This window comes from Mixia osmundae, assembly GCF_000708205.1.
Source record: "Mixia osmundae IAM 14324 unplaced genomic scaffold scaffold_3, whole genome shotgun sequence".
NCBI classification, from domain to species: Eukaryota; Fungi; Basidiomycota; class Mixiomycetes; order Mixiales; family Mixiaceae; genus Mixia; species Mixia osmundae.
In genome coordinates, this window is record NW_014575561.1 from 1,255,440 (window position 1) to 1,277,001 (window position 21,562).

The 21,562-nt window shown below is 54.9% G+C and overlaps 8 protein-coding genes across 8 annotated transcripts; 4 read left to right on the top strand and 4 right to left on the bottom strand.

The window, feature by feature from the left end:
• Positions 1-80: 80 nt before the first annotated feature.
• L969DRAFT_93586 (uncharacterized protein) lies at positions 81-3,594 on the top strand (the record flags this gene model as incomplete). Its single annotated transcript, XM_014714150.1, has 10 exons — positions 81-1,215; positions 1,277-1,562; positions 1,640-1,768; positions 1,814-1,931; positions 1,980-2,304; positions 2,355-2,538; positions 2,584-2,692; positions 2,740-3,348; positions 3,396-3,483; positions 3,533-3,594. The coding sequence occupies 10 exons, from the start codon at positions 81-83 to the stop codon at positions 3,592-3,594; spliced, it is 3,045 nt and encodes a 1,014-aa protein (XP_014569636.1).
• Positions 3,534-5,246, bottom strand: L969DRAFT_86324 (uncharacterized protein). Its single transcript, XM_014714151.1, has 4 exons — positions 4,885-5,246; positions 4,420-4,824; positions 4,132-4,372; positions 3,534-4,085 (listed from the first exon to the last, which is right to left on the bottom strand). Exons 1-4 carry the CDS (start codon positions 5,179-5,181, stop codon positions 3,643-3,645), a joined length of 1,386 nt encoding a protein of 461 aa, XP_014569637.1. The 5' UTR covers positions 5,182-5,246; the 3' UTR covers positions 3,534-3,642.
• Positions 5,242-6,910, top strand: L969DRAFT_93588 (uncharacterized protein; the record flags this gene model as incomplete). The annotated part of the gene is made up of 8 exons (XM_014714152.1): positions 5,242-5,338; positions 5,397-5,530; positions 5,588-5,711; positions 5,776-5,990; positions 6,044-6,288; positions 6,338-6,381; positions 6,430-6,755; positions 6,803-6,910. 8 exons carry the CDS (start codon positions 5,242-5,244, stop codon positions 6,908-6,910), a joined length of 1,293 nt encoding a protein of 430 aa, XP_014569638.1.
• A 69-nt stretch (positions 6,911-6,979) lies between these two features.
• Positions 6,980-8,535, bottom strand: L969DRAFT_16430 (uncharacterized protein; the record flags this gene model as incomplete). Its single annotated transcript, XM_014713585.1, has 7 exons — positions 6,980-7,026; positions 7,078-7,279; positions 7,336-7,609; positions 7,662-7,816; positions 7,869-8,174; positions 8,230-8,282; positions 8,334-8,535. 7 exons carry the CDS (start codon positions 8,533-8,535, stop codon positions 6,980-6,982), a joined length of 1,239 nt encoding a protein of 412 aa, XP_014569071.1.
• On the top strand, positions 8,443-9,759 carry L969DRAFT_374092 (uncharacterized protein). Its single transcript, XM_014714153.1, has 2 exons — positions 8,443-9,370; positions 9,427-9,759. The coding sequence occupies exons 1-2, from the start codon at positions 8,705-8,707 to the stop codon at positions 9,472-9,474; spliced, it is 714 nt and encodes a 237-aa protein (XP_014569639.1). The 5' UTR covers positions 8,443-8,704; the 3' UTR covers positions 9,475-9,759.
• L969DRAFT_375946 (uncharacterized protein) lies at positions 9,404-16,047 on the bottom strand. The gene is made up of 10 exons (XM_014714154.1): positions 15,643-16,047; positions 15,517-15,590; positions 15,383-15,463; positions 15,244-15,331; positions 12,566-15,193; positions 10,245-12,517; positions 10,106-10,194; positions 9,976-10,056; positions 9,780-9,927; positions 9,404-9,726 (listed from the first exon to the last, which is right to left on the bottom strand). Exons 1-10 carry the CDS (start codon positions 15,981-15,983, stop codon positions 9,518-9,520), a joined length of 6,012 nt encoding a protein of 2,003 aa, XP_014569640.1. The 5' UTR covers positions 15,984-16,047; the 3' UTR covers positions 9,404-9,517.
• Positions 16,048-17,224: 1,177 nt separating this feature from the next.
• On the bottom strand, positions 17,225-18,073 carry L969DRAFT_46709 (uncharacterized protein; the record flags this gene model as incomplete). Its single annotated transcript, XM_014714155.1, has 4 exons — positions 17,225-17,384; positions 17,439-17,730; positions 17,785-17,905; positions 17,960-18,073. 4 exons carry the CDS (start codon positions 18,071-18,073, stop codon positions 17,225-17,227), a joined length of 687 nt encoding a protein of 228 aa, XP_014569641.1.
• A 149-nt stretch (positions 18,074-18,222) lies between these two features.
• L969DRAFT_102509 (uncharacterized protein) lies at positions 18,223-21,561 on the top strand (the record flags this gene model as incomplete). The annotated part of the gene is made up of 12 exons (XM_014714156.1): positions 18,223-18,455; positions 18,510-18,592; positions 18,646-18,770; positions 18,822-19,836; positions 19,890-20,061; positions 20,223-20,324; positions 20,393-20,469; positions 20,522-20,641; positions 20,699-21,022; positions 21,073-21,266; positions 21,315-21,383; positions 21,432-21,561. 12 exons carry the CDS (start codon positions 18,223-18,225, stop codon positions 21,525-21,527), a joined length of 2,610 nt encoding a protein of 869 aa, XP_014569642.1. The 3' UTR covers positions 21,528-21,561.
• Between the last annotated feature and the right edge of the window lies 1 nt (position 21,562).

The following is a 21,562-nucleotide window of genomic DNA, read 5'->3' on the forward strand; positions in this document are numbered from 1 at the left end:
CTGCCAAAATTCGATTGATGATGACACAGTGCGCCCTCACTTGATCGAACAGCACGAGCTCGACATCCTTTGATGCTAGGATGAGCTCTCATCCTTACACGTGCATATCGTGCTCGCTCGCATTTGCCGATCCGGGCGTACAGAGGCAGCACTACTCTACCGATCTGCACAGGTACAACGCAAAACGAAAAGTCGCTGGCCTGCCGCCCGTCACAGCACACGTCTTCAACGAGAAGATCCTCGCGCGTCGACCTGCGGAGGCTGTGCAGAGTCTACCAGAGGAGGATACGACCGGCAAGCTAAGTTGTCAGGCCTGCAGAAAGAATTTTGCTTCGCCCAACGCTTATAGGGACCATCTCAAGTCGAAGAAGCATAAAGAGGCGGTCTTCAAGAACGTCTCCGACCTCAAAATTGGCCAGAATGATAGCGCGACAGACGTGCAGGATAAGATCAAGCCAGAGAGAATTGACCCCTCGCTCGAGTTCCCAGATCTTGACAAAGTCCTTGACGATGTCGAACCTGTCGCTTCATCGTCCCAGCAGGCAGCAGAAGCGAACGATCCTACTGAACGTGCCATCGATGCAATGATCGCCAGGAGACTCGCTTGTGCTCCTCGCATCAAGCCTTTGGGCTGCTTGTTCTGTCCTACCCAGCACAGATCCCTCCAGGCCAAGCTCGACCACATGCTCGCAGATCACGGCTTCTTTGTGCCCGATGCAGAGTATCTCGCCGACCAGGAGGGACTCGTTGCCTATCTGGGCGAGCAGATCGCCGGCTGGAATGTCTGCCTCTACTGTACTGCTACCTTCAGCCCCTCCGCGCCACCAACGTCCGCCACGACGACCGAGGACGAGCGCAGGGCGGCAAAAAAAGGCCTCGAAGCAGTCAGACGTCACATGATCGACAAGCAGCACTGCAAAGTCGCTTGGGATACCGAGAGCGAAAGACTCTTGCTGTCTGACTATTACGACTATCGGCCGTCCTATCCCGATCACGAGGGCTGGGAGGACGTTGATGAGGATGAGGAGCTCGGTTCGGATGTCGAGATGGTCACAGAAGCGCAGGACGATGAGCTTGAGATCGGAGATGAGCCCCGTTCCCGCCTCGGTACAGGATCAGTCTCGTTGGGCGATTCGCCATACGAGCTCGTCCTGCCGTCTGGCCGCCGTATTGGTCATCGCGATCTGCGCTTCATCTACAAGCAAAATTTGCTTCGTAAGTCTTCTATCATCTGGTCAGTATTCCGCGGCTCATTGTACTTCTTTGACTCTACCAGCTTATCTGAACGATACCAGCAATAGACGAACCAAGCTCATCGGCCAATTAGCTTCTGCGGACCATCAACGCAAGTCCAATTCAAGCGCTCTCATTCCATCTAAGGGTGGCTTCGGCCAATACGGCGGAGGTGGTCAACTCATGAAGGCACCTAATGCAGGCGAAGCTCGTCGGGCCAACCGGTCCACTCGACTTCACCTTGACCAGCGCAAGCGAGCAGACCATTACACCCGCGTTGCCATCAAGGTCCATAACAGTCAGAAGCATTATCGCGATCCGCTCTTACAGTAACGACGCGATGGGTCTGTGCGTTCCGACGATTGCATCATTTGACAACCAATGGCTCGCAACCGATACTGAAAAGATTGTTTGGATCTCGTCAACCAGTGCTGCTGTTCTGTGCGATGATGATGCTGTCCTGGCTGGTGTCCTTACTGATCGCGTCTGTCGTGGCATTGCGCGGCAATTCACTGACTTCGCGCTCTCTCGATAAGCAAGTCTCTCCCGTTGGTATGGAAACTCGAGCTCATTTGCGCAGGCGATCCAATGCGGCTCCAATCTTGCCGTCGTACCTGTTCAGACAGAAGGTCAACCATTTTCCAGATGAAGAGGCGCGATATGGGCCCAAAGAGCTGTCAAAAGGCTATTTTGATCAGGTATGCTGCCTGGTCCCTCTTGACACTTTGGCTCAACAATCATGCAAGGTCTACACGGTCAACACGACCGCCTACAAACGGGGCGGTCCCGTCTTTCTGCACATCTCTGGCGAAACATCTGCGCAATCGCGATGGCGCTACGCAACCACGGGCTACCTGGCAAAGCTTGCCCAAGCTACCGGGGGCATCGTCATCATACACGAGTGCCGCTACTATGGCACGAGTTGGCCGTTCGAGTCACTCACGACCGACAATATGCGCTTCTTGACGACGGAGCAGATGATCGCCGATGTTGCCTACTTTGCTCAAACCGTTCGGATCCCCGGACTGGAACACCTAGATCTAACTGCACCCAAGACACCTTGGATTCTCAGTCAGACTCTCATGACTCTGCAATGCGCTTGTGCTGAAGCGTAGATGCAGCCGGCGGAAGTCTGGCCGGGGCTCTGACTGCCTTTGCCAAAGTGCAATACCCCGACATTTTCTTCGGTGCCATTGCCTCCTCGGCCACTGTACAGTCCTTCTTCGGCTTTCCCCAATGGTACTACGCACCTCGCGAGCATGCGCCGAGAGAATGCATGGCTATCGTCGAAAAGACTGTCGAGAGGTACGCTGCCCGAAGAGTTCAAGACTCAATTGACTGGTTCTACAGAATGGACAAACTCTTCGCTACTGGCAACAAAAACCGCATTCGCGAGTTCAAGAAGCTCTTTGGACTCGCGAGCGTACTGGACAACCGCGATTTTGCCATGGCTGTTGCTGTTAGAGTCTCACCACCTTCTCTGTGAGGCGCTGACGCGCTGTACAGTCGCCCATTGGCGCAACATGGAATTATCCCACGAACGGCTGGCAAGAGCTGCAATGGGGACCCTACGGTTCAAATGACTTTCATGCTTTCTGCGCGAACTTGACATCGCCATCGATTGATAAGGAGCTTGACAAGCAGCACGGCGTTCACCATCTAACGAATTACGCAAAATACGTGAGAGAGCAAGTCGTTACGACTTGCCCGCAAGGCAAGGAGCTCAACAGCAACGACTGCTTCGGCACTCAAGACGCAGCTGCTTGGGCGAGCACAGCTCTGTCCGAGTCACGAAGCTACGCATGGGGTGGCTGTACAGAAGCCGGCTTTTATAACCAAGCAGCGACCGACGGTGGACCTTCACTGATTTCTCAGAGCGTTCAGCCTTCCTATACAGAAGAATGGTGCAAGAAAGCATTTCCACCTGGACGTTACGCACATCTGCCATCGCAGCCTGACCTGACAAAGGAATCGAGATTCGGCGGAGCTCTCATGAGCGAAGACCGCTTGGCATTCATTGACGGGTCCAACGATCCGTGGCGCTACGCGACGCCCAACTCTCCTGATTTGCCTCCTCGACCTGATTCCCTCTTGCGTCCAGCGCACATCATCCCGGTATGTCATCCAGAGCGAGCAAGTCACCGGTTCTGACTGGTCCGAAGGGTGGTTCGCATCATTCGGACTGCTATGGCCTGACAGACCCGGAACTCGAGCCACCGCCGATCCGTGCCGTCCACGCTTATCAAGAGAGTAAGGCTCCATGTCTGATACATCTGGCTAGGCTCACTGATGCATGCAGAGTTTGTCAAATCTTGGTTGGAAACAGATTTTCCGGCCTGGCAAAGGAAGTTCTCAGATTGAGATCGTGCGCTATTTTACAATGCAAATGCTGTAGCTTGTACAATATTGCTACCGCTCCGCATGTCCAGACGGGCTGGTTGTACTGAAATCAACATGGACATAGGCGCGCTCTACGTCTTCTAGACTCTCGATAGCATACTGGGCTGCCTCTGCTACGTCGTGCGAGAGTGGCAGAGGAGTGTCAGGCGGCACAACGACATCGGTCTCGACGACGAGTCTATCGCCTTGGTAGAAGACTGAGCTGTACTGCACGCCCTTAATGAGGGGTGAAAATCGGGTGGCGAGATAGATCATGCGCTGATGTTGCGCAGGACCGGCGCGCCTGCCTGTAAGCTTGAAGAGATTGCTGAACAGCGTTTCCGACCATTCGAGGATGATGTAGACAGACAGTAGGAGACCACCTGCCGCATCAAGCCATGGAAGCCCTAAGAGCTGGCCGATGTACGGAAAGGCGATTGAGAAAAAGTTGAAGACCATGTCGTTCTCGGCGTCTGCACATGCATGAGTGCAGGTCCTTGATGGTGATGCAGGTCACACCTTGAGCGAGAGCCTTGACGCTCGTGTTATTCACGCGATGGTAGTACAGCCACACACCCCCTTTGACGACGATTGTTCCGACCATGACACAGATGCCCGGGAAGGGGATATTAACGGCCAGCTCGCCAGGGTTGGCAAGTCTTTGAAGTGACTCAATGAAGACTTGTGCAAAGCTGGCAATCATGAAGACAGAGAAGACCACGACGCCGAGTGGCTCCATGCGACGCTTGCCAACTGGCCACTGCAGGCTAGTGTCAGTACAAGGGCGCTACTGTGCCGTCAACTTGCCTGGTATTGTGACTTCCAATCCTTCTGAGACATGGCTCGGGAGGCGACCCAGATGATGACGGTGGAGAGCAGGTCCATGGCAGAATCAACGAGAGATGCGACGAGCGAGATTGAATTCGAGAGGAGTGCCACGACGATTTTGCCTAGCAGTAAGATGACATTGATAATGAGATTGACGGCGATGGCCCATTTGACGTCTTCCTGTAGTTTATCGCCCTCTCTCGCGCGAGATGAGCGGTAGTCCTCGCGTGCGACTGGTAAGAGCGGCGAGGATTCCGAGAAGGGCGAGCCAGCAGCTTGCGGTTCTTGGGGGGCAAGGGCGGAGGCGTGAGTCGCGTCGAGGACCTCGTCTACCTCTGCAAAGTAGTCGAGGATCTCGTTCTGCTTTTCGTAGAACTCTCTAATCTGGGTCAGCCGTAGACGTGTGAGCCCTGCTCAGTCCAGTCTGAAGTGTTCGGCGCTTGCCTTTTTCTTCTTGATCGTCTTGAGCTCATCGTCTGACATTCGATATCTTTCGAATCTGCCGCCCGAGTTGTCGACGAGTCCGGCGATATGGAAGAGTGATTGACTCTGTTTGATAGGCCGCCGTTGATGCTGTCGCTCGAGTGACTCATCCCGCGTGCGCTGAGATGCGCCGTCCTCAATGTCATTGGTATCGTCGACATTGTCGCCAAGCTGGAGCATGCTCGCCAAGTTCTGGAAACTCTGGGGAACCTTGTGGAGGCCATACTGAAGCGTAGACTGCCTTCGTTTCGAGGCCATTGAAGCCGAGCCTGACCTGCTGCTGTGCAGGCTGCCAAGCGCAAGCTCTACCGAGCACTGATGAGTCGCGTCGAAGGAGTCAAGTGCCTGTCGCCTGTCGAAGAGATGGACGATAGCTGGGCCAATGACGGCTGCCAAGCCTTGCAACTCCGTCTGGGTGAGCATGCGACGCTCACATCTCGGCCCGGCCTGGGGTTTTGACACGAGGAACGCAGTGAGATCGGATGAGGAGCTCCAATCACTCGACCCATCCGAAAAGGCTCTCGTCTCTGATTTCGCACCCGATCTCGTGCATCAGATCTACGGAGACGAGCAGATCATCTATGGCTACAAGAATCTCAACATCGAAGTGCATCGCCTGTCTGATTTTGCTCGCAAGTTGGCTAAGCAACGTGAACTATGACAGCTTCAATTCGCATCAGGCAGCCTGCGACAGTACTTGGGTATCTCCCATACCGACGTCATGCCTTCGACATCTACGGTCAAACCAGATCCGATAGAGCCGCCTCTCTACGACTGGCTACCTGCTGGCACGTCGCTTCTCACTCTGCGCGCATGACGCGTCGGGCTGAAGCAGGACAGGCTGACTTGCAGACTACATGAAGGACCCGGACGGCTTCCTCAAGCAAGTCAAAGTAGATTCAGAGACTTTCAAGCCAGTAGGCACTAGAATTGGCAGTTATGCCCGTCGCCTCGTCAAGAACACCTCCAAAGGCAAGGAAAAAGCCAAAACCAATGGCGCGACGAGAAAACTGTATGAAGTCTGCGAGGAATCTGACGAAGATGCGATCGTCTACGAAGCTTACAGCGTACGTTGCGTTGGTATTCCTCCTGCTGCTCCGGCTGATCCTCGGGGCGAAAGACGCAAATGGCGACCCCAGGCTGGAAAGAGTACCTGCGACGTATGCAGATCTTCACCGTGCTCTTCATCGATGCTGCTTCCTACTGCGAGGAGGACGATACTCACTGGGAGTTCGTTACTTTATACGAAAAGCGAGCGGTCAAACGGAAGGAGCAAAGCGAGCCACAACACAGCTTTCATTTTGTCGGCTACACTTCGCTATACAACTGGTTTTGCTACCCTGACAAAACGCGGCTGCGCCTCTCGTACGCTCCTGACCGGGATTTTCAAGGTCCTGCTGATACACGCATACAGGCAATTCGTCATCTTGCCCCCTTATCAGCATGCAGGACATGGCTGTGAGCTGCCTGCTGTGATCTTGATCCTCATACTGAGACGGACAGCAGCTGCACTGTACTCGATGGTCTACTTCTGGATGCGAGGGAGAAAAGATGCAGCAGAAATGGTCGTCGAAGACCCGTGCGAGTCTTTCCAGACTCTGCGAGACAAAGCAGACCTGCACGCGCTCTTGTCCCAGCAGCTCTTTAATGATATCAACGCTCCTGTCGACCGGCATTGGATCGAAGAGAAGAGAAAGGACTGCAAGCTCGGCGACAGGCAATTTGCAAGACTGGTCGAGATGGGTCTCTATCTCAAGCTCGGCAAGAAAGACCCCAAGAAGCTCAAAGACTACCGCCTCTTCGTCAAGGAGCGTCTCTACCGCTTCAATTACGTCAGTCTGGCTCAAGCTCACCTCGCGTGAACTGACACGCCACACAGGAACTGCTGTCATCGCTGTCCGTCGACGAGCGAAGGGCAACGCTTCAGCAGACGTACGAGGGCGTACTGGAAGAGTACGAAGAGACGCTTGCGCCGTTCCTGGTCTAGCCTGCGAGAATGGCCACGTCCTCTATTCTAGTCAATCGGACAACAAGATCTACAGGATGCACGCATGCGTTACAATTCCGTTTTGTCGTGCACTTTGCCCAGTGCAGCTTCTAGTTCTGCGCAGCAAATTTCAGCACAGAGGGAGACTAGACGAGCTGATGACGCACTTGTGCGCACGCTGGGCGATATTGTCGCAGGCAGTACGACGTTGTATTGTACGAACAGATCGCCGTGGCCGCCTGACTGGAAATGAGGCAAGCCTTCGCCCTTGATGACCTGAACGTAACCTGGCTGTGTGACCTCGTTGCGCGACAGCGGCAGTGTATGTCCGTCGAGATGCATGAGCTTGTGTCTGAAGCCAAGCAGAGCCTGTCAAGGAATCAGACTGATTCTGCGATGGAGCACAAGCGCAAGCGCAAGCCTACCTCTTGCACGCTGATTGTCTCCATCCAATACAGGTTAGCTTCCTTGCGCGTGAAGCCACCCCGTGTGCGCTTCGACTTGAGCTTAATGATGACATCGCCAGCGATATGATCAGGCGATTCGTCCGCTTCGTTCTCAAATACGAGCTCGTGATTCTCTGGCGCGCCGCGATCGACTTCGAGCGACAAGCGAGAGATCTGCTCGACGACCTTGTGCCCGTGACAGACGGGACATTTCTTTGCTACCGTCTTGCCCTTACCTGCGCACTGGTCACATCTGTTGTAGAAGTGTGAGCCAGAATTGGCGGACATGTGATGGAGCAACATACTGCATCTGCATCTGCTGAACCATGCCTGGTGCTATCTGGTGACGAACGATACGCACGCCACGGCCAGAGCAAGCGTTACACGTCTTGACGTCTGACGCTGACTTGGCTCCGGAGCCATCGCAGGCTTCGCAGATACCTTTCCGCTTGATCTCAATCTGCGCAACATGTCAACAAGAAGCCTGAGCAGGCGCATTTTCTGCTTCCTACATCGAACGTTTTGCCGACGTAGATGTCCTTGAGGTCGATTTCTGCCTCTGAGACCATGTTGGGCCCTTTGCGCTGGCCTTGCTGCTGCTGACCGCCACCAAAGAAATTGCGAAAGACGTCAAAGGGATCGTGGAAGCCACCGCCCCCTTGTTGCTGTCTCTTGAGGCCTTCTTCGCCATGGACATCATAGATCTTGCGTTGTTCCTCGTCGCTCAGAACCTCGTACGCCTGCGAGACCTGCACGAATTTGTTTGCAGCTTCCTCGTTACCTGGGTTTTTGTCGGGATGCAGCTTGCGCGAGAGTTGCTGCATGGTCAGGCAGCATTAGCCTCAACGCCGACAGACAGCGTCATGTTCTCACTCTGTAGGCCTTTTTGATCTCCTGGTTCGATGCATTCCGCTTGACGCCGAGCACTGTCTTTCTCGCTGAGCGCGCTGAGGCCGACCTTCAGCATTCTGACGGACCCTTGTAGTAGTCTGCACCGGCGAGTACGCAAGGCAAGAGGATGAACAAGAGAAAGAAGGCGATCGCAGACTGAGCCAAGCGAGAGAATGGCCGATGTGAACGCCTCTTGCCTCTTGACGACGTGGCGGTTTGCGAGAGCCTCGCTGCTCCGCCGGTGCAGCTACATGCCACGCTGCCAGTCGGAGTAGACCCAGCGAGCATTGCTCCAGCTGATGAGCGAGAGACTGCGGCTTGAATCGCACGCGGACGGTCGGGCAATCGAGTAGGCAAGCTGCTCCTGCTGAGCAACTGTCGACGTGACGCGCGCGCTCACAACGTCCAAGAAGGGACGAGCGCGAGTCGATAGTCGATCGGTAGCGAGCCAGCTGACATGCAGATCACCGTTCTCGGACTCGAGCTGCGGCTCGATGTCACGCCCAAGCAGCTCACAGAGATCCTGGCCTGGTCGGTCGTGACGAGCTGCGTAGCACTCGGCGTTCAGAGTACGGGCAAGGCGCTCAAGGCCGGCAAGGAGCGCGGCGGCACGTACAAATCTACGAGCCTTGTCACGGGCTGGAAAGCCTATCTCACGCCTGCGCATGCCATGCTTGGTGCCATCACCGTACTCGCGCCCGTCATCCTTGCGCCCTGGCGAGGATTCCATACGCCGATCTTGCCCAATCGCTTTGCGCTCCCTCTGCCGTATGGCGGCGATGTCCATCCTCACACCTGGGTGGAAGCCCGGCTCATCAGCGGGACCATCCTCTGTGGATTGGCGACATACCTCACCCGCACTGCCATGTCGACCCTCGGCGCTGCCTTTGACACGATTCATGTCCGACAGAACACCAAATCTGTCATCGAGACCGGCCCCTTTGCGCACATCAGGCATCCGGTCTACGCGAGTATCTTGCTCAAGCCCATCGGTCTCGCTGCCCTCTACTGGAACGCCCTGCCCGCGTATGCGGCAATCCTGATCGGCTGCATACTTGCCGTCAAGATCGACATCGAGGAGCAGATCTTGCTCGATGATCCTGATCTTGGAGAGCAGTACAGAGTAAGTGCGGCTGCATCTCGAGCGTCATGAAGATTCTCATTGCGTCGCGCTTGCAGTACTACCAGAAGCGTGTGCCGTACAAGCTCATTCCTTACATCTACTAATCTGCTATCATCATCACAACACTGTACGATTGCAATTCTTGCTTCATGCGTAGTATGACGAGCCGATCAGGAGGTCGTTGAGGTCGTTCAGCTGGTCTTCCGTGAACTTCTTCTGATCTTCTTGCCAGCTATCTTGATGCGTCTTCTTGAAATCTGCGAGACACTTCTTCACAGTCGTACTGACGGGCACAGGTGAGGCATTGTGCTTCGACATGACACCGACGAGCAGATCCGGCAGCCATTTGGGTATATCTGCGGCTCCAGCCCTCAGCAAACGAGTGGCCCAGAAGAAGCAGATTACCCACCATAAGGCCAAGCAGCGATGAGAGATGCAGCACCAAGCACGCCAGCATGCGCGGTGATCAAACGTTGCGCATACACAGTATGCTCTTTGCCCTCGCTATTGCGACGACGAGGAATCTTTGTCTCCATCGCCATCCGCGTGAAGCGTTCCTGTATGCCGCGTCAGTCTCTTACTCGTCGACAAGCTTGAGCCCGCACCTTTAGCCTGAGCAGGGCAGATCTTTGCGAACAGCGCACGACGCCTGATAATGTGACCGCTGCAGCCTCACGGACCTCAATCTGTGCACGCTCGTCAGCTGGACGTCAAGAGCCCGTGATCCGAACGCACATGGGCATCCTGCAAGAGGTCGCACAGATAATCGAGCAGCTCGTTGATCTGATCATCGCCGAGCAAGAAAATGTTATGAAAGTAGAACACTGCAGTGCATGTCAGCGCCATCGTCGACCAGGTGATCGTATTGACATGCCTTGCATAACCGATAGGATGTTCAAGCGAACGCGCCAGCTGCTCGTGATTCTCATGAGTGACAAGAGGTCTGTCATGAGCTGATAGACAAGGTGAGAAGGAAACGGCAGTGCTGCCAATGTTGCTAGCACGTTCTTCGCTAGATCTTGCAAAGTCGCATTGTCGAGGATCTCCTCCATCCTGAAGATCTCCGGCAGCAGTGTCAAAAAAGGATACATCATCGTCACACGGTAGCCATTCGCGCCCGTATAGATCCAGTTGAGTATTGTTGAGGAGGCACGGTCGTATATCTGCGATCCGCTAACCGAGGGCTGACGGATAGCATGGTAAGACGCAAGCTGGCGCTTGACGGTTTCGATTCGAGCAGAATAGTCTTCGTCGACGTCGAGCAACAACCTGGCACTCGATGTTGTCTCCTCGCAGGCATCTAGCAGTCCCTTGATGGTCAAAAACGACGGGTGTAGCCGCAGCTCGCTGAGTTCCATCAGGTTCTCTGCGACAGCCATTCGCAGCTCGTTGAAATCTGAGTCGATGCTGTCCCAATATTGGTCCAAATATTTGGCCGACCAGGGTGTGAAGTGCCAAGAGAGTGTAGACATTGTCGAGCCGACAAGAAATTGTGCTTTGGCTTGATCAAAGGCTTGATACGATTCCTTGTCAATGTCTAAACTCGTGATATAGCTCACAAGTGGCAAATTGCGGCGTGGATCTCGACCATCGAGGATGTATTCGACGAACATCTCCCACATAGTCTGCGTGTCGGGCGCGATACGAGCGAAGATGATTGGTAGCAAAGGCGTCACCCAGGACCACAGTGCATCTTGCAGCGTCATCGGCCAGTGTTTGCTGCCTCGAATGATGCCAGACAGGAGCTCTGCTGCTGCTCGCTGCTGATGGCGATCGCTCGTAGACAGATAGCTGAGTATCTTGGGCTTGATGAGCGGCACGAAGTCATCCAAGTAGACTTGAAAGATCGACTTGATGCAGTCTACTGTGTCTGCAGCAATGTAGTCGCGAGAGAGTTCCTGCGCTAACTGACTCGCGAATCTGTCCCACCAGGCCTGTTGCGACATTGCACTTCTAATGGCGTCAAGACAAGGTGCAGACGCGGACTCGTATCTGAAGGTAGGTTCTGTCTCGTGAGGCACGGCGTAGAATGTTGTCTCGCTGCCCCAGACCAGCCAGCCTGTGGACCGTTTATCAAGTAACAGAGAGCTCGACTTGGCCGATCGATCGAGTGGCTTTGTCAAGTCGTCTACGAAGTTGGCTGTGAAGCCGACGTCCTTTTGTTGGTCAAGATGCACTACACGCTTCAGTGGGTTGCTTGACTCCCATAGTAGCAGTCTGCGATCGGAGCCGCCTGTCAATGAACGTAACTTGACAAAGTATAGCATTTTAGTGATCGCTGTGAGAGCATGGGCGCGCATCTTCGGCAATTCAGAGACGAGCTGTTGTGCAAAAAAGGTCGCAATGTCCGGATTGATCGGCAGATCGCGTCGGATGAAAGCTTTGATCATGCGTGTTGCGAACAGTGAGTAGCGCCAATGTGATTTTTCGGACTGTGCTATGTGAAGTAATTGCGGCAGGAGCTCAGAGTACTCGCGGTCTTTGTGCGTCGTGCGCTGCAAGCTGTTTTGCCGCACCGCTTCGACAAGACCACTAGGAGGGAGCTGCAAGGCCGCAGCAAGCTGTCTAGCCTTGCCTTCAGTTCCGTTCTGGTCCAGAGATTGGGCCAGAGTTGAGGGCACATTGAGCCGCGTCACAAAATCGGCCAACACCATTGAGACCACTTGCTGGATCGAAGGCTTCTCTTGATGTGAGCACTGCAGAAGTCGAAGCACGTATGTAGGCAAGTATCGCCAGTCTTGCAGACCCATAGCTGAGAAGTTCTTGCTACCAAGTATGTACAGTGCACCTTTCATCTGGTCAACGTCTCCACCAGGCAAAAGCATGTCTAGAACACGGGGTATCAGCAAGCTGCGGGAACCTTCGTAATAGAGGCTGATATTGTCCAGCACGCGTTGCGCCGACTTGCGGACAGTTGTGTACTTGCTAGTTGCAAGATCGCAAAGATCGTTGATCAGCGTATCGTCCAGCGAAGAGCGAATGCGGCAGAAGGAACTGATACGTAACCGAGAAATGCGATACAATGCGGCGCGTCGAACCCATGCCAGCCGTGAAAAGTGCCGCTGACCCCGCACGACACGCGATAGTCCTCTGATATACTCGTAGTAGCCTTTCGAAGGCTCGTAGCTTGACTTGTCAAACGGATGACTGCAAGCAGCGGTCAGCTTTGTTTGCGAACAGCGTCGATTGACTTACTCGAGCATAAGTACTCGCGTCGTAGAAATGATCATCTTGACGCTATCGATCGCATCTTCCGCACCGTTGTCGCGCAAATGGCGTGCTGCTTCGTGCAGCATCCGACCGGTGCGCTCGCGTAGAGCCATGACATGCTGCAGGCGCACATCCGTGGGATCGGTTAAACACAGGCCGACTTCAATATCAGGCGAGCGCTGCACGAAGTCTGGCACGGATAGGCCGAGAAATGTAGTCCCTTGCGGCACTGGTACTTGTGCTAGGTTCGCAATGCCCAGTAGGCCCTGCTTGATGATGCTGCACGCTCGACAGAAGTCGTTGGACCAGACGGGGCTGATTGTCGATTGATCACGAAGTGTAGTCAAAGCTTCGAGGCGTTGCAAGGCGGGCTCGTAGACAGCACTCAGTACGCGCATGCACATATCGATCTCCGCTTGACTTGCTACGTGCCACTCTACACTGACTTCTTCTACTTTGTAGAGCTTGCCCCAGTGTAGATGCGAGTGAGCAACGAATTCTGCTGAGCGCCATTCGTCACTGTTGACCATGCGTGCGTCCCGCGCATACCCTGCGCACAGCGTAGCTAGCATACCGCTGAGCAGCCGACTTGCGAGGTGATAGCCACGTTCAGTGAAGCACGATGTTGCCATGTGCTGTACAATCGCGACTAGGTCTTGCTCATATGCGAGCAGCGCGGATCCGGCCATATGCATCGCAGCGGCAAGCAAGCTTGCATACCAGTTGAAGGCGACGTCAGTGTCTATGATGCTCGAGCTCGAGGTGCTTCGGGTTGACGACGCGCCATACTCTATCTCAAGACGGATCTGACGGACGCAATGAGGGACGATGACGGCTAGCACTTTTTCTGGGTTCGCTCGAGTGAAGGACTGCGTGATTGCGACTATCGAACGCAGGGAATTGGCTCGTGGCGAGTTTGCAACATGTCGCCAGAAGAGGTCAAAGGCGATATCAAACATTGGATCCGAGAGATTAGAGCAGAACGGGTCAAAGAGCATGGCTATGCCCATGATCATGTTCTCCTCGATCTTGCCGCCCGTCTTGCCGGATTTGCCTCCCGGTTCGGGCAGTCCATCAATGAGGCCAAGCGCCGCTTTCATGAATTTAGTGATCCAATCAGGAAAGGCTGCGGTCGATTCGACTATGGCTCGGTTCAGTTCAGCAGTTGTCAATTGACGTCGATCCGCAGGGTCGTGGCCGACCAGCAGCGTCAAAGGGTCAAAGGCTGGCAAAGGCTCCGCTATGCCCTTGTCAGTGTATCGGGTGAGATCATCGATGACAATGTTCGAGAAGACATTGTGCAGGAACTGGCAGGTCGTGAATGTCTTGCTGGGATCGTTGACGTCCAGGCCGGGTATACACAGATCGAGCAGCGGCATGACATGTAGCGCACCGGAAGGATACTTCGTGCGATTCATCAGAGGGCCGGCGATACAAGTGAGCGAGACCAGCATGGCCGTCGTGCGATGCGATTCCAGCAGAAGTTCGAGAGCAGGGTATGCACGCTCGAGAATGGAGGGAATGATCAAATCAGGCTGCAAGTAGGCGAGCAGCTTGACAGCATTCTGAGCGCTAACGAAAGCGAACATATCGCGGGTGAAGATGATGAGCAAGGTGACTGTGCGTAAGATGTTAACGAATTCGTCTCTTATTGCTTCCGTCAATCGCCAGGCTACCGGGGTCTTGCAGTCAGCCTTGTTCTCTTGGCTCCATCTCTTTATAAACGCGGCACAAAGCTGATCGAGGAAACTCGCAAGAGAGGCCGTCCAAGTGCCCTGGTTGCTTGGGTGGAAGTAAGTCTCTAGCGCCTCAATGAGCTTCTGCAGTGCGCCCAGAGCATAGCTGCCCGCTTTGAGTGGGCGCTTGATGTAGCTAGCTTCTCCATCGAGTGCAACCTGATCGCTTGAAGTAGCACGGGAGGACAAGGGTGAGCTTGCGATAGAGTCAGGAGGCACGTCGACAGCGATGCTGTAGACGACGATGGATGCGAGTGATTGCAGATGATTGGTCGGCTTTTTCATCGATAGCATAGTTGACGAAACTGCTTTGTCGGCGACAGAAGAGCCAGCAGCGCCTAGGCTGAGGACTTGTCCGGCTCTGCTGACGCCAACGGGAACGTTCATAGCACGTAAGCATCTGCTCATGAGATCGTCGAACTGGGCGAAGCTGAAGATGCCGACGTCTCGTCGGATGCCTTGCCATTCGCCTATACCCTTTGGTCGGGGCGATGATGGCGTGACGGGAATCTCTGGCACATTCCCGGCCGCAGACGCGGCGCCTATCGAGATGGCTTTCTCGCGCAGTTCATCAATGCGCGCAGGGTTGCTAAGGCGAGGATCGAGATGTTTTTCGCCGAGACGGGCGACGAGATCAAGATATTGATCTTCGTAGATGTTGCTCTGGAACCCCTCCCATAGCTTGAAGATCATTGGAAGCCAATACGGATGGGAGAGGGGCAAAAAGTGGACAAGGAAGGCTTGAGTGGAAAGCACGGTCTCAAGACGATCGCCGTTGAGTCGTGGGAGGAAAGTCTCGAGCATCGCAGGGCCTTCGTGAGGCGGGAAGAAGCGTTGACAATGCTCTGCCAGGGTCAAGAGATTGCTTGAGACGGTTCTGCGTTGGACGCGTCAGCTCGGAATTGAGCTCAGCAGACTTTGGCCTACGTGAGTCCTGTTCTTCGCTTTTTGGGGTAGAGCTCGCGCAGGAGAATGTCATACAATGGACGCCATGGTAATTGAATATCGTCGATGTCTATGGTCGTCTGTCAGTATCAGACGCTAGCAGCAAGCGATGAGGCCGCACCAAGTCGCTTCTTGTTTTCGATGAGTGTTGAGCACTGGTTCGCGGCGAGAGCTATCAAGCGAGGATCTAAGCCCGGCAAGACTGTATGGCACAGCTTCAGACAAGGCACCAGCCTTGACGGGCGCAGAGCTTACCTGCAAGTTCGTAGTACAAAGCAGCGAGTTTGGCGCGGATGGAGCGCTTCATTGGGTACTTGAGGCCGATCCAGCTAGCAATCTGCGGCATAAGCATCATCATGTCATCTGTGAGCCAGAGCTGACCATTCGAGACGATGGTTCCAGACGACAAGGCCCTCGTCGAGATCTCTAGCCTGGACAGATTCGATGATCCGCATACAAATCTCTTCGAGACGTCTGTCCATCTCATCCATCGTTTCGGCAGAGTACGGTAACGAGTCAGGATAGTCCATGTACTGTGTGCGATCATCTTGCTCATCTTGCGATGGCTTGACAGGCATAGGAGTCGTCGAGCGAGCTCTATGGTCTAAGCCCGCCATCACCTCGCTATCGATCTCGTCGTCGATCTCGTCGGCGACCTCTTGGACGGGCGAATCCAACTCTACGACTGATGACTCGGCAATCTCGTCGTCGTACTCGTCCATCTGGAATTTCGCTGACGAGTGCGCGCCAGCAAGTGTGAGACGTCGTCGATCAAATCGATTGAAGACGCGTCACCGCCATGATCGCATGATCACCCGCTTCTTCCGCGCTCATGATCATAACCAAGACTCTGAGTCTGCGCCCACTCGATCGCTCAAGCAGAGAATGCATGTCTGACGGTTCAATGCAGTCATATCGAGAGCAGTGCGGAAGTCTGCCAGCGCGTACAATAAATTTCAGAGCTTCGGTAGGCTGAGAAAAGACTTATCAAAGACCTTTGTGTAGCGCCTGCTATCGCACGCTCTATCCTCGAGACTTCCTTGCCCTTCTTATCGTCGGTTTTCTGAGGCTGCAAATGACAATCGTCAGGATTGCCCTCGATCGCCATCAAGTCTGAACCGCAATGATCTCCGACGAGCAAGTGGGCCTCCGAGTGACGTGCAAAGAGCAGGCCTTTTGTCGCCGGCTGTCACCCGCTCGCTGCAGCGAACCGATCCAAAGGTCCTTGCGCGGCAGTCTGCAAGTCCTGCCTCTGGTGCTTCTGCCGAGAGCTGCAAGAGTTGAAAGTGGCTGCTGTCTTCTCGTCGACCGCGGTCTCATTCCGACAAGCCCATGTGCCTCTCCAATGATTGCATATTTGCAATAGGGCAGACCATATGGCACTGGCTAACAAGAGGCTCGCCGTAACGCTTCACATGGGAGTTCTCCCTCTTCCGAAATCAGCCAGGCTAACTCAGGGGCCATGACCAGGAGCGTCTTGCAAAGATTCGACCGCAGTTGTCGTCTTCTTCTCGAGCCAGACCTTTCCTCTCTACGAGCGAGTGCACCTCCGACTGATAGCAGCAAGCTGCTTCAGGCGCTCCGTTCTGTCACTGGCTACACTCTTCGTTCGCTGCATCCCTTCGGAGTGGAGTTGTCCCCTTCGTCGATCGGCCTCGGGGACTGACCTGCAGGCTCCGTCCTCAGATCCTGGCACGAGTATCAAGACGTCTATATTGGCAGGCTCATCAGTAGACAGAGTCGATCGTCGCCAAATTCAAGCTGAAGGGTGGTGAAGCGGAGCAAACAGACGACGCGCCCCAATTTATGCGCGTTCGACTGCAACTTTTCCCGTTGCCCCGTCAAAAGAATCGCCGAGATGGCAGGAGGCTCATGATGCGAAATGCGTGGACAGACACGTCACATGATGGATGGTTTACAACACGCACCGCGCCTGCTCGATGGCAGGTCGACCGAGGCAGGACTAGTAGATATAGGGGATCATGCGGTAAGGCACCTTGGATTGGTAGAGACGATACTTGGGTCCAATCAATTTGTCCTCGAGTATGTACTTTTCCTCGACGGGAATCTTGATCGCAAAGACGGTCGCCAGAGCCGCGCTGAGCATCAGAGGGATGTAGTTCCTGTTGAAGAGCTTCTGAGTGAGCGATCCACATGTGAAAGCACTGCTGGCGTACCAGTACAGCAACGAGCTCGAGGCTGTCCAGAGCAGCGCGGTAGCGTAGAGAGGGTGTCGAATGATGCTATACATGCCCGTATCGACGATGGTGGATGTGCGTTCGCGGACCAGAATGCCGTGGAGGTGGTAGCCAAGCTCGCGAAAGGTGCTCTGAGTGAGGACGCGGGCGATCAGCATGCCGGCCAGACCACCGCCAAGCCTGACGAGCAGCTGAACATGTGGATCGACCTTTTCTGGCAGATTGGGGAGTCTGTAGGCCTCTGCAAAGATTGGTCCTCGGAATCTCTTGACTGTCGTTCGGGTGTATCAAGACAATTCTGCTCGGGACAGGCGCGCGGACTCACCCAGGGGTGCGATGACGGGATACAAGACGGTGGGGAAGACGACAAGCATCTGAAGTGGCATGATGAGGGGCTCGAGCCCAGTGGAGGTGTCTTTAGGTGGTCCATTGACTTCCGTGCTCGCCTAATGTAAAACCAGTCAGTGCTGTGCGCGAGTAGGTTGGGCCTGGCTAAAGACCTTGAGTGATGAAGGCAAACTCGAAAAGTTGGCAATGGCCATAGTCGTGCTGATCGACCATGCAATGAATTCGACTTGCTGACCGGGCGTCACATGTATGCCAAGGATCTGCATCTTGTCTGTCCGGGGCTGGACCGGCTGGCTGACGAGCGGCTGCGGCTGCGGCTTCGTCGACGGTCGACTCCTGTCACGGAGTCGCGCGTCATTCTGCATCACCAACTGCAAGCTGCAAGGCCCCGACTGACTGCTGCCGCGGGTCGACGATGGAAGCAACGAGCCCCGCTACCAGCACGGATCAAGCGCCTGACGCTGGGCTAGCATCAGCAGACCATGATACCCCCGAGCTTGCGGCTGGTGGCCAGTCAGAGCTACCAGATCAGGCGACATCTCAGACGGCACAGAGCGAATCAGAGAGCGACGAGGAGGAGACCAGCGATGATGAGCCGGTACCGGCTGCTGTGCTCCAGCGAGAGAAGCGCTCTGGAGCAGGTGCAAAGTAAGCCTGCCTGTCCTAGCAGCGACACGAGGCCTACTCATCTTTCCCCCTTAGGATGCGAGAGATGCTACATCAGGAGCTCGAAGAGGAGGAAGTCTTTGCGGAAGAAGAGAACGATCAAGAGTTTGCTGCCAAAGGTGTGCCGCCCGTGTGTACCCTCAAGGGTCGATCGGCTCATCCGAGGATGCAGATGAGGAGGACATGTTCGATTCAGACTTTGGGTCCACTGGCTCGGAAGCCTCGGAAACAGACGATGGCGCTCCCGCAGTTCGGCACAGGCCACACGCTAGCACGAGCAAGCTATCCAAGGGCAAGGCAAGCTCTGCTCCTCGACTTGACTCGCAATCGAGCTGACCAGCGCTGTAGCGACGCGACGAGGGCTTATACGCCAACATGCCAGCAATTGCTCGGGCTGCCAAGGCGGCTGCCCGAGCAGAACAAGCGAAACTCGACGGCCCACAACCTATCAAGCGGAGAGCGCAGCAGCTGCAGACTAGCTTGTCGAGTGAAGCACGTCGAACGAGCTCGCGCAGATCTGCCGTCGAGTTGCGCGAGGCCATAGACACCCGCCTGCAGGATAGGGAAGCACGTACTGCGCAGATCGTCAATAGACCGAAAGTAAAGCGGCGGCGTAGCCTCAATCAAGCCGATCTCATCGATATGGCGCTTCAACAGGAAGAGATATCCCGCACATTCCTCAGAGAGCTGTCAAGGCTCGAGGAAGAGTACCGCGTGGCCCAGCGAACACATCAAATCAGAACAGCCATGCAAGGTCCCGTTCTGCGTTTCGTCAGCCGCATCGAAGACCACACTCGCGCGCTCGTCGAGGAAGTCTCTGTCGCTCCTGTCGATGCAGAACCACCCTTGCAGCCGCCGAACGACAACGCATCCACGTTGCCCGCGAATGAGCCCACAGTGGCAGGCAGCCGGACCGACACGCCACTGACAGCGTATTCGAGTGACTTAGCACCTGCATCGTCACCCCGACTGGTTGCCCTCGCGTCGACTCCTGCCTCTGACAAGACAAGTGCCTTGGAAACCGAGCCTCGCCCGAGTATTCCTTGCACCGCTGTCAAGAACGAGACAGAGTCCACAGAAATGCAGAGATCGCTGCCGGAACCACGTCCAGCTGGTTCGCTCACCACCGAGCGAGCCATACCCATCGTTCTGGGCAGACACGCCTTGAACATCGAGCCGTCCAACCAGCCTGCCTTAAAACGCGTCAAGTCAGATGCACCCGAGCCGCAGGGACCTCACTCCCGCAACTACCTAATCTTGGACGATTGGTCGGGTAGCAAACACGATATGATGACAGCAATCTTCGGAGAGCATGCAGACTGGAAGAACCTGCGTGTGGTCTCTATCAAGAACCGTGCGACGAGTGAGCTTCTCGTGTGTGCACCATTCAGAGTGCTGACAGTGCCTGCTTGTCAGATCGCAGAGTGCCCCTATGCGCGATCACAGGCTTGCCATCGAATTACAAAGACCCTAAGTCAGGCGTGCCCTACGCCGTTCCATCTGCCTATCCGGTCATACGAGATACACTCAATCACAAGTATGTCTGGAGCCCCGTGCTAGATTGCTATGTCAGCAGGGAGGACTCTCTGTAATCATTTGAGGATCTTGCAGTCCAATGCATACTCGCCGTAGCCGAGTGCAATCATCATATCGATCATGTCGTGGGACATAAATGCCTGAAGGTCGACGATTGAACGTCGACGAACGCCAACGCGCTTGTTATTAATTGTTGGCTATCTCGACCTTGAGCTCGAGCTCGAGCGTCATGGACGATACAATGACAGATGGCAGCAATGAAGGCAAGAGATCCTTGATAAGCTCTACCATCGAGAGCGGCTTGACGATCAGTGTGTCCGTACCCGGCCTGCCATTGGGATTTGCCGTGACGAGCTCATGCCGAGAGTTGTCGTCCTTCACAGCCATCCACTGCCGATCCTCAACATCTCTGAACATCTCACTCGTACTCAGTGCCAGACAGGTCAACGCGATGTGCGGGGTATGTCTTTGGCATTCAGACTCTTGTGACTGCCCGATCCAGAGCTTCACAGTCGCCGGAGCGCTCATCGGCACTCAATCTGGCCGAGAGATCAAGGTCAATAACACCTTTGAGATCCAAGTGGAAGGCACAAAGATTGAGCATGGGCTCCTCGTCTTTAGGAGGGACCAATGTGCGCATCAGATCCACTGACCTGTCGAGGCTCACTCACGAGCAATGCTGCCATCAGTCAAGCAGGTCTTTCCAGTCTACGACATCCTGGGATGGTACACCGTCGGCAGTCAACCGACAGAGATCGAACTCGCTATCCACGAAGAGCTGCTTGCCTACAATGAGTCGCCCATCTTGCTCCAGCTCATGCCAGATCAAATTGGGTCCAGCAAGGACTTGCCCATCGCCTGCTTCGAACGACACATGGAAATCATCGACAACCAACCCCAAACGCAATTCATCCGCGCAGCTCACCGCGTAGAAACTGGCGAAGCTGAACGTATCGCCGTCGATCATGTATCCAAGCCGTCCAGCTCGGGTCGAGGCGGCGGCGACTCCACAGGTCTGTGCATGCCTTCGCCAGATCTGTGGTACTGACCAGAGTCCACACAGCCGTCTCCAACATGGTCACGCAACGCAATGCGATCAGAATGCTCCACGAAAGAGTGGTACTCATCTCGCGCTATCTCGACGCAGTGGCGACAGGTGCGATCGCACGCGACGACGTGCTCCTTCGTCAGATCTCTGCTCTGGTCAAAAGTGTGCCTGCGAGTGATCCTCACGAGCTCGGCGCGGAGTATCATGTGGTCAGCATTCTGCAGACGATCTTCTTGTCCGCGCTCACGGGACAGCAGGAGAGCAACAATGTGGCGCTCACAAACCTACTCGCTAAGATGACAGAAGGACTCCAGACGACAAATCAGGTGCGAGGATCCTGCGAGCAGCGATCACAAATGCTGACTTTGTCACAGTACATCGATCGGTTCAGTCTTACCCGGACACAAGCGAACGGTCAGACAGGATCTGGCCGAGACGCTGGAACCCGTCAACGGAGAGGACGTGGCTGATCAGTATCGCCTGCCGCTCGAAATCAAGGGCTCCT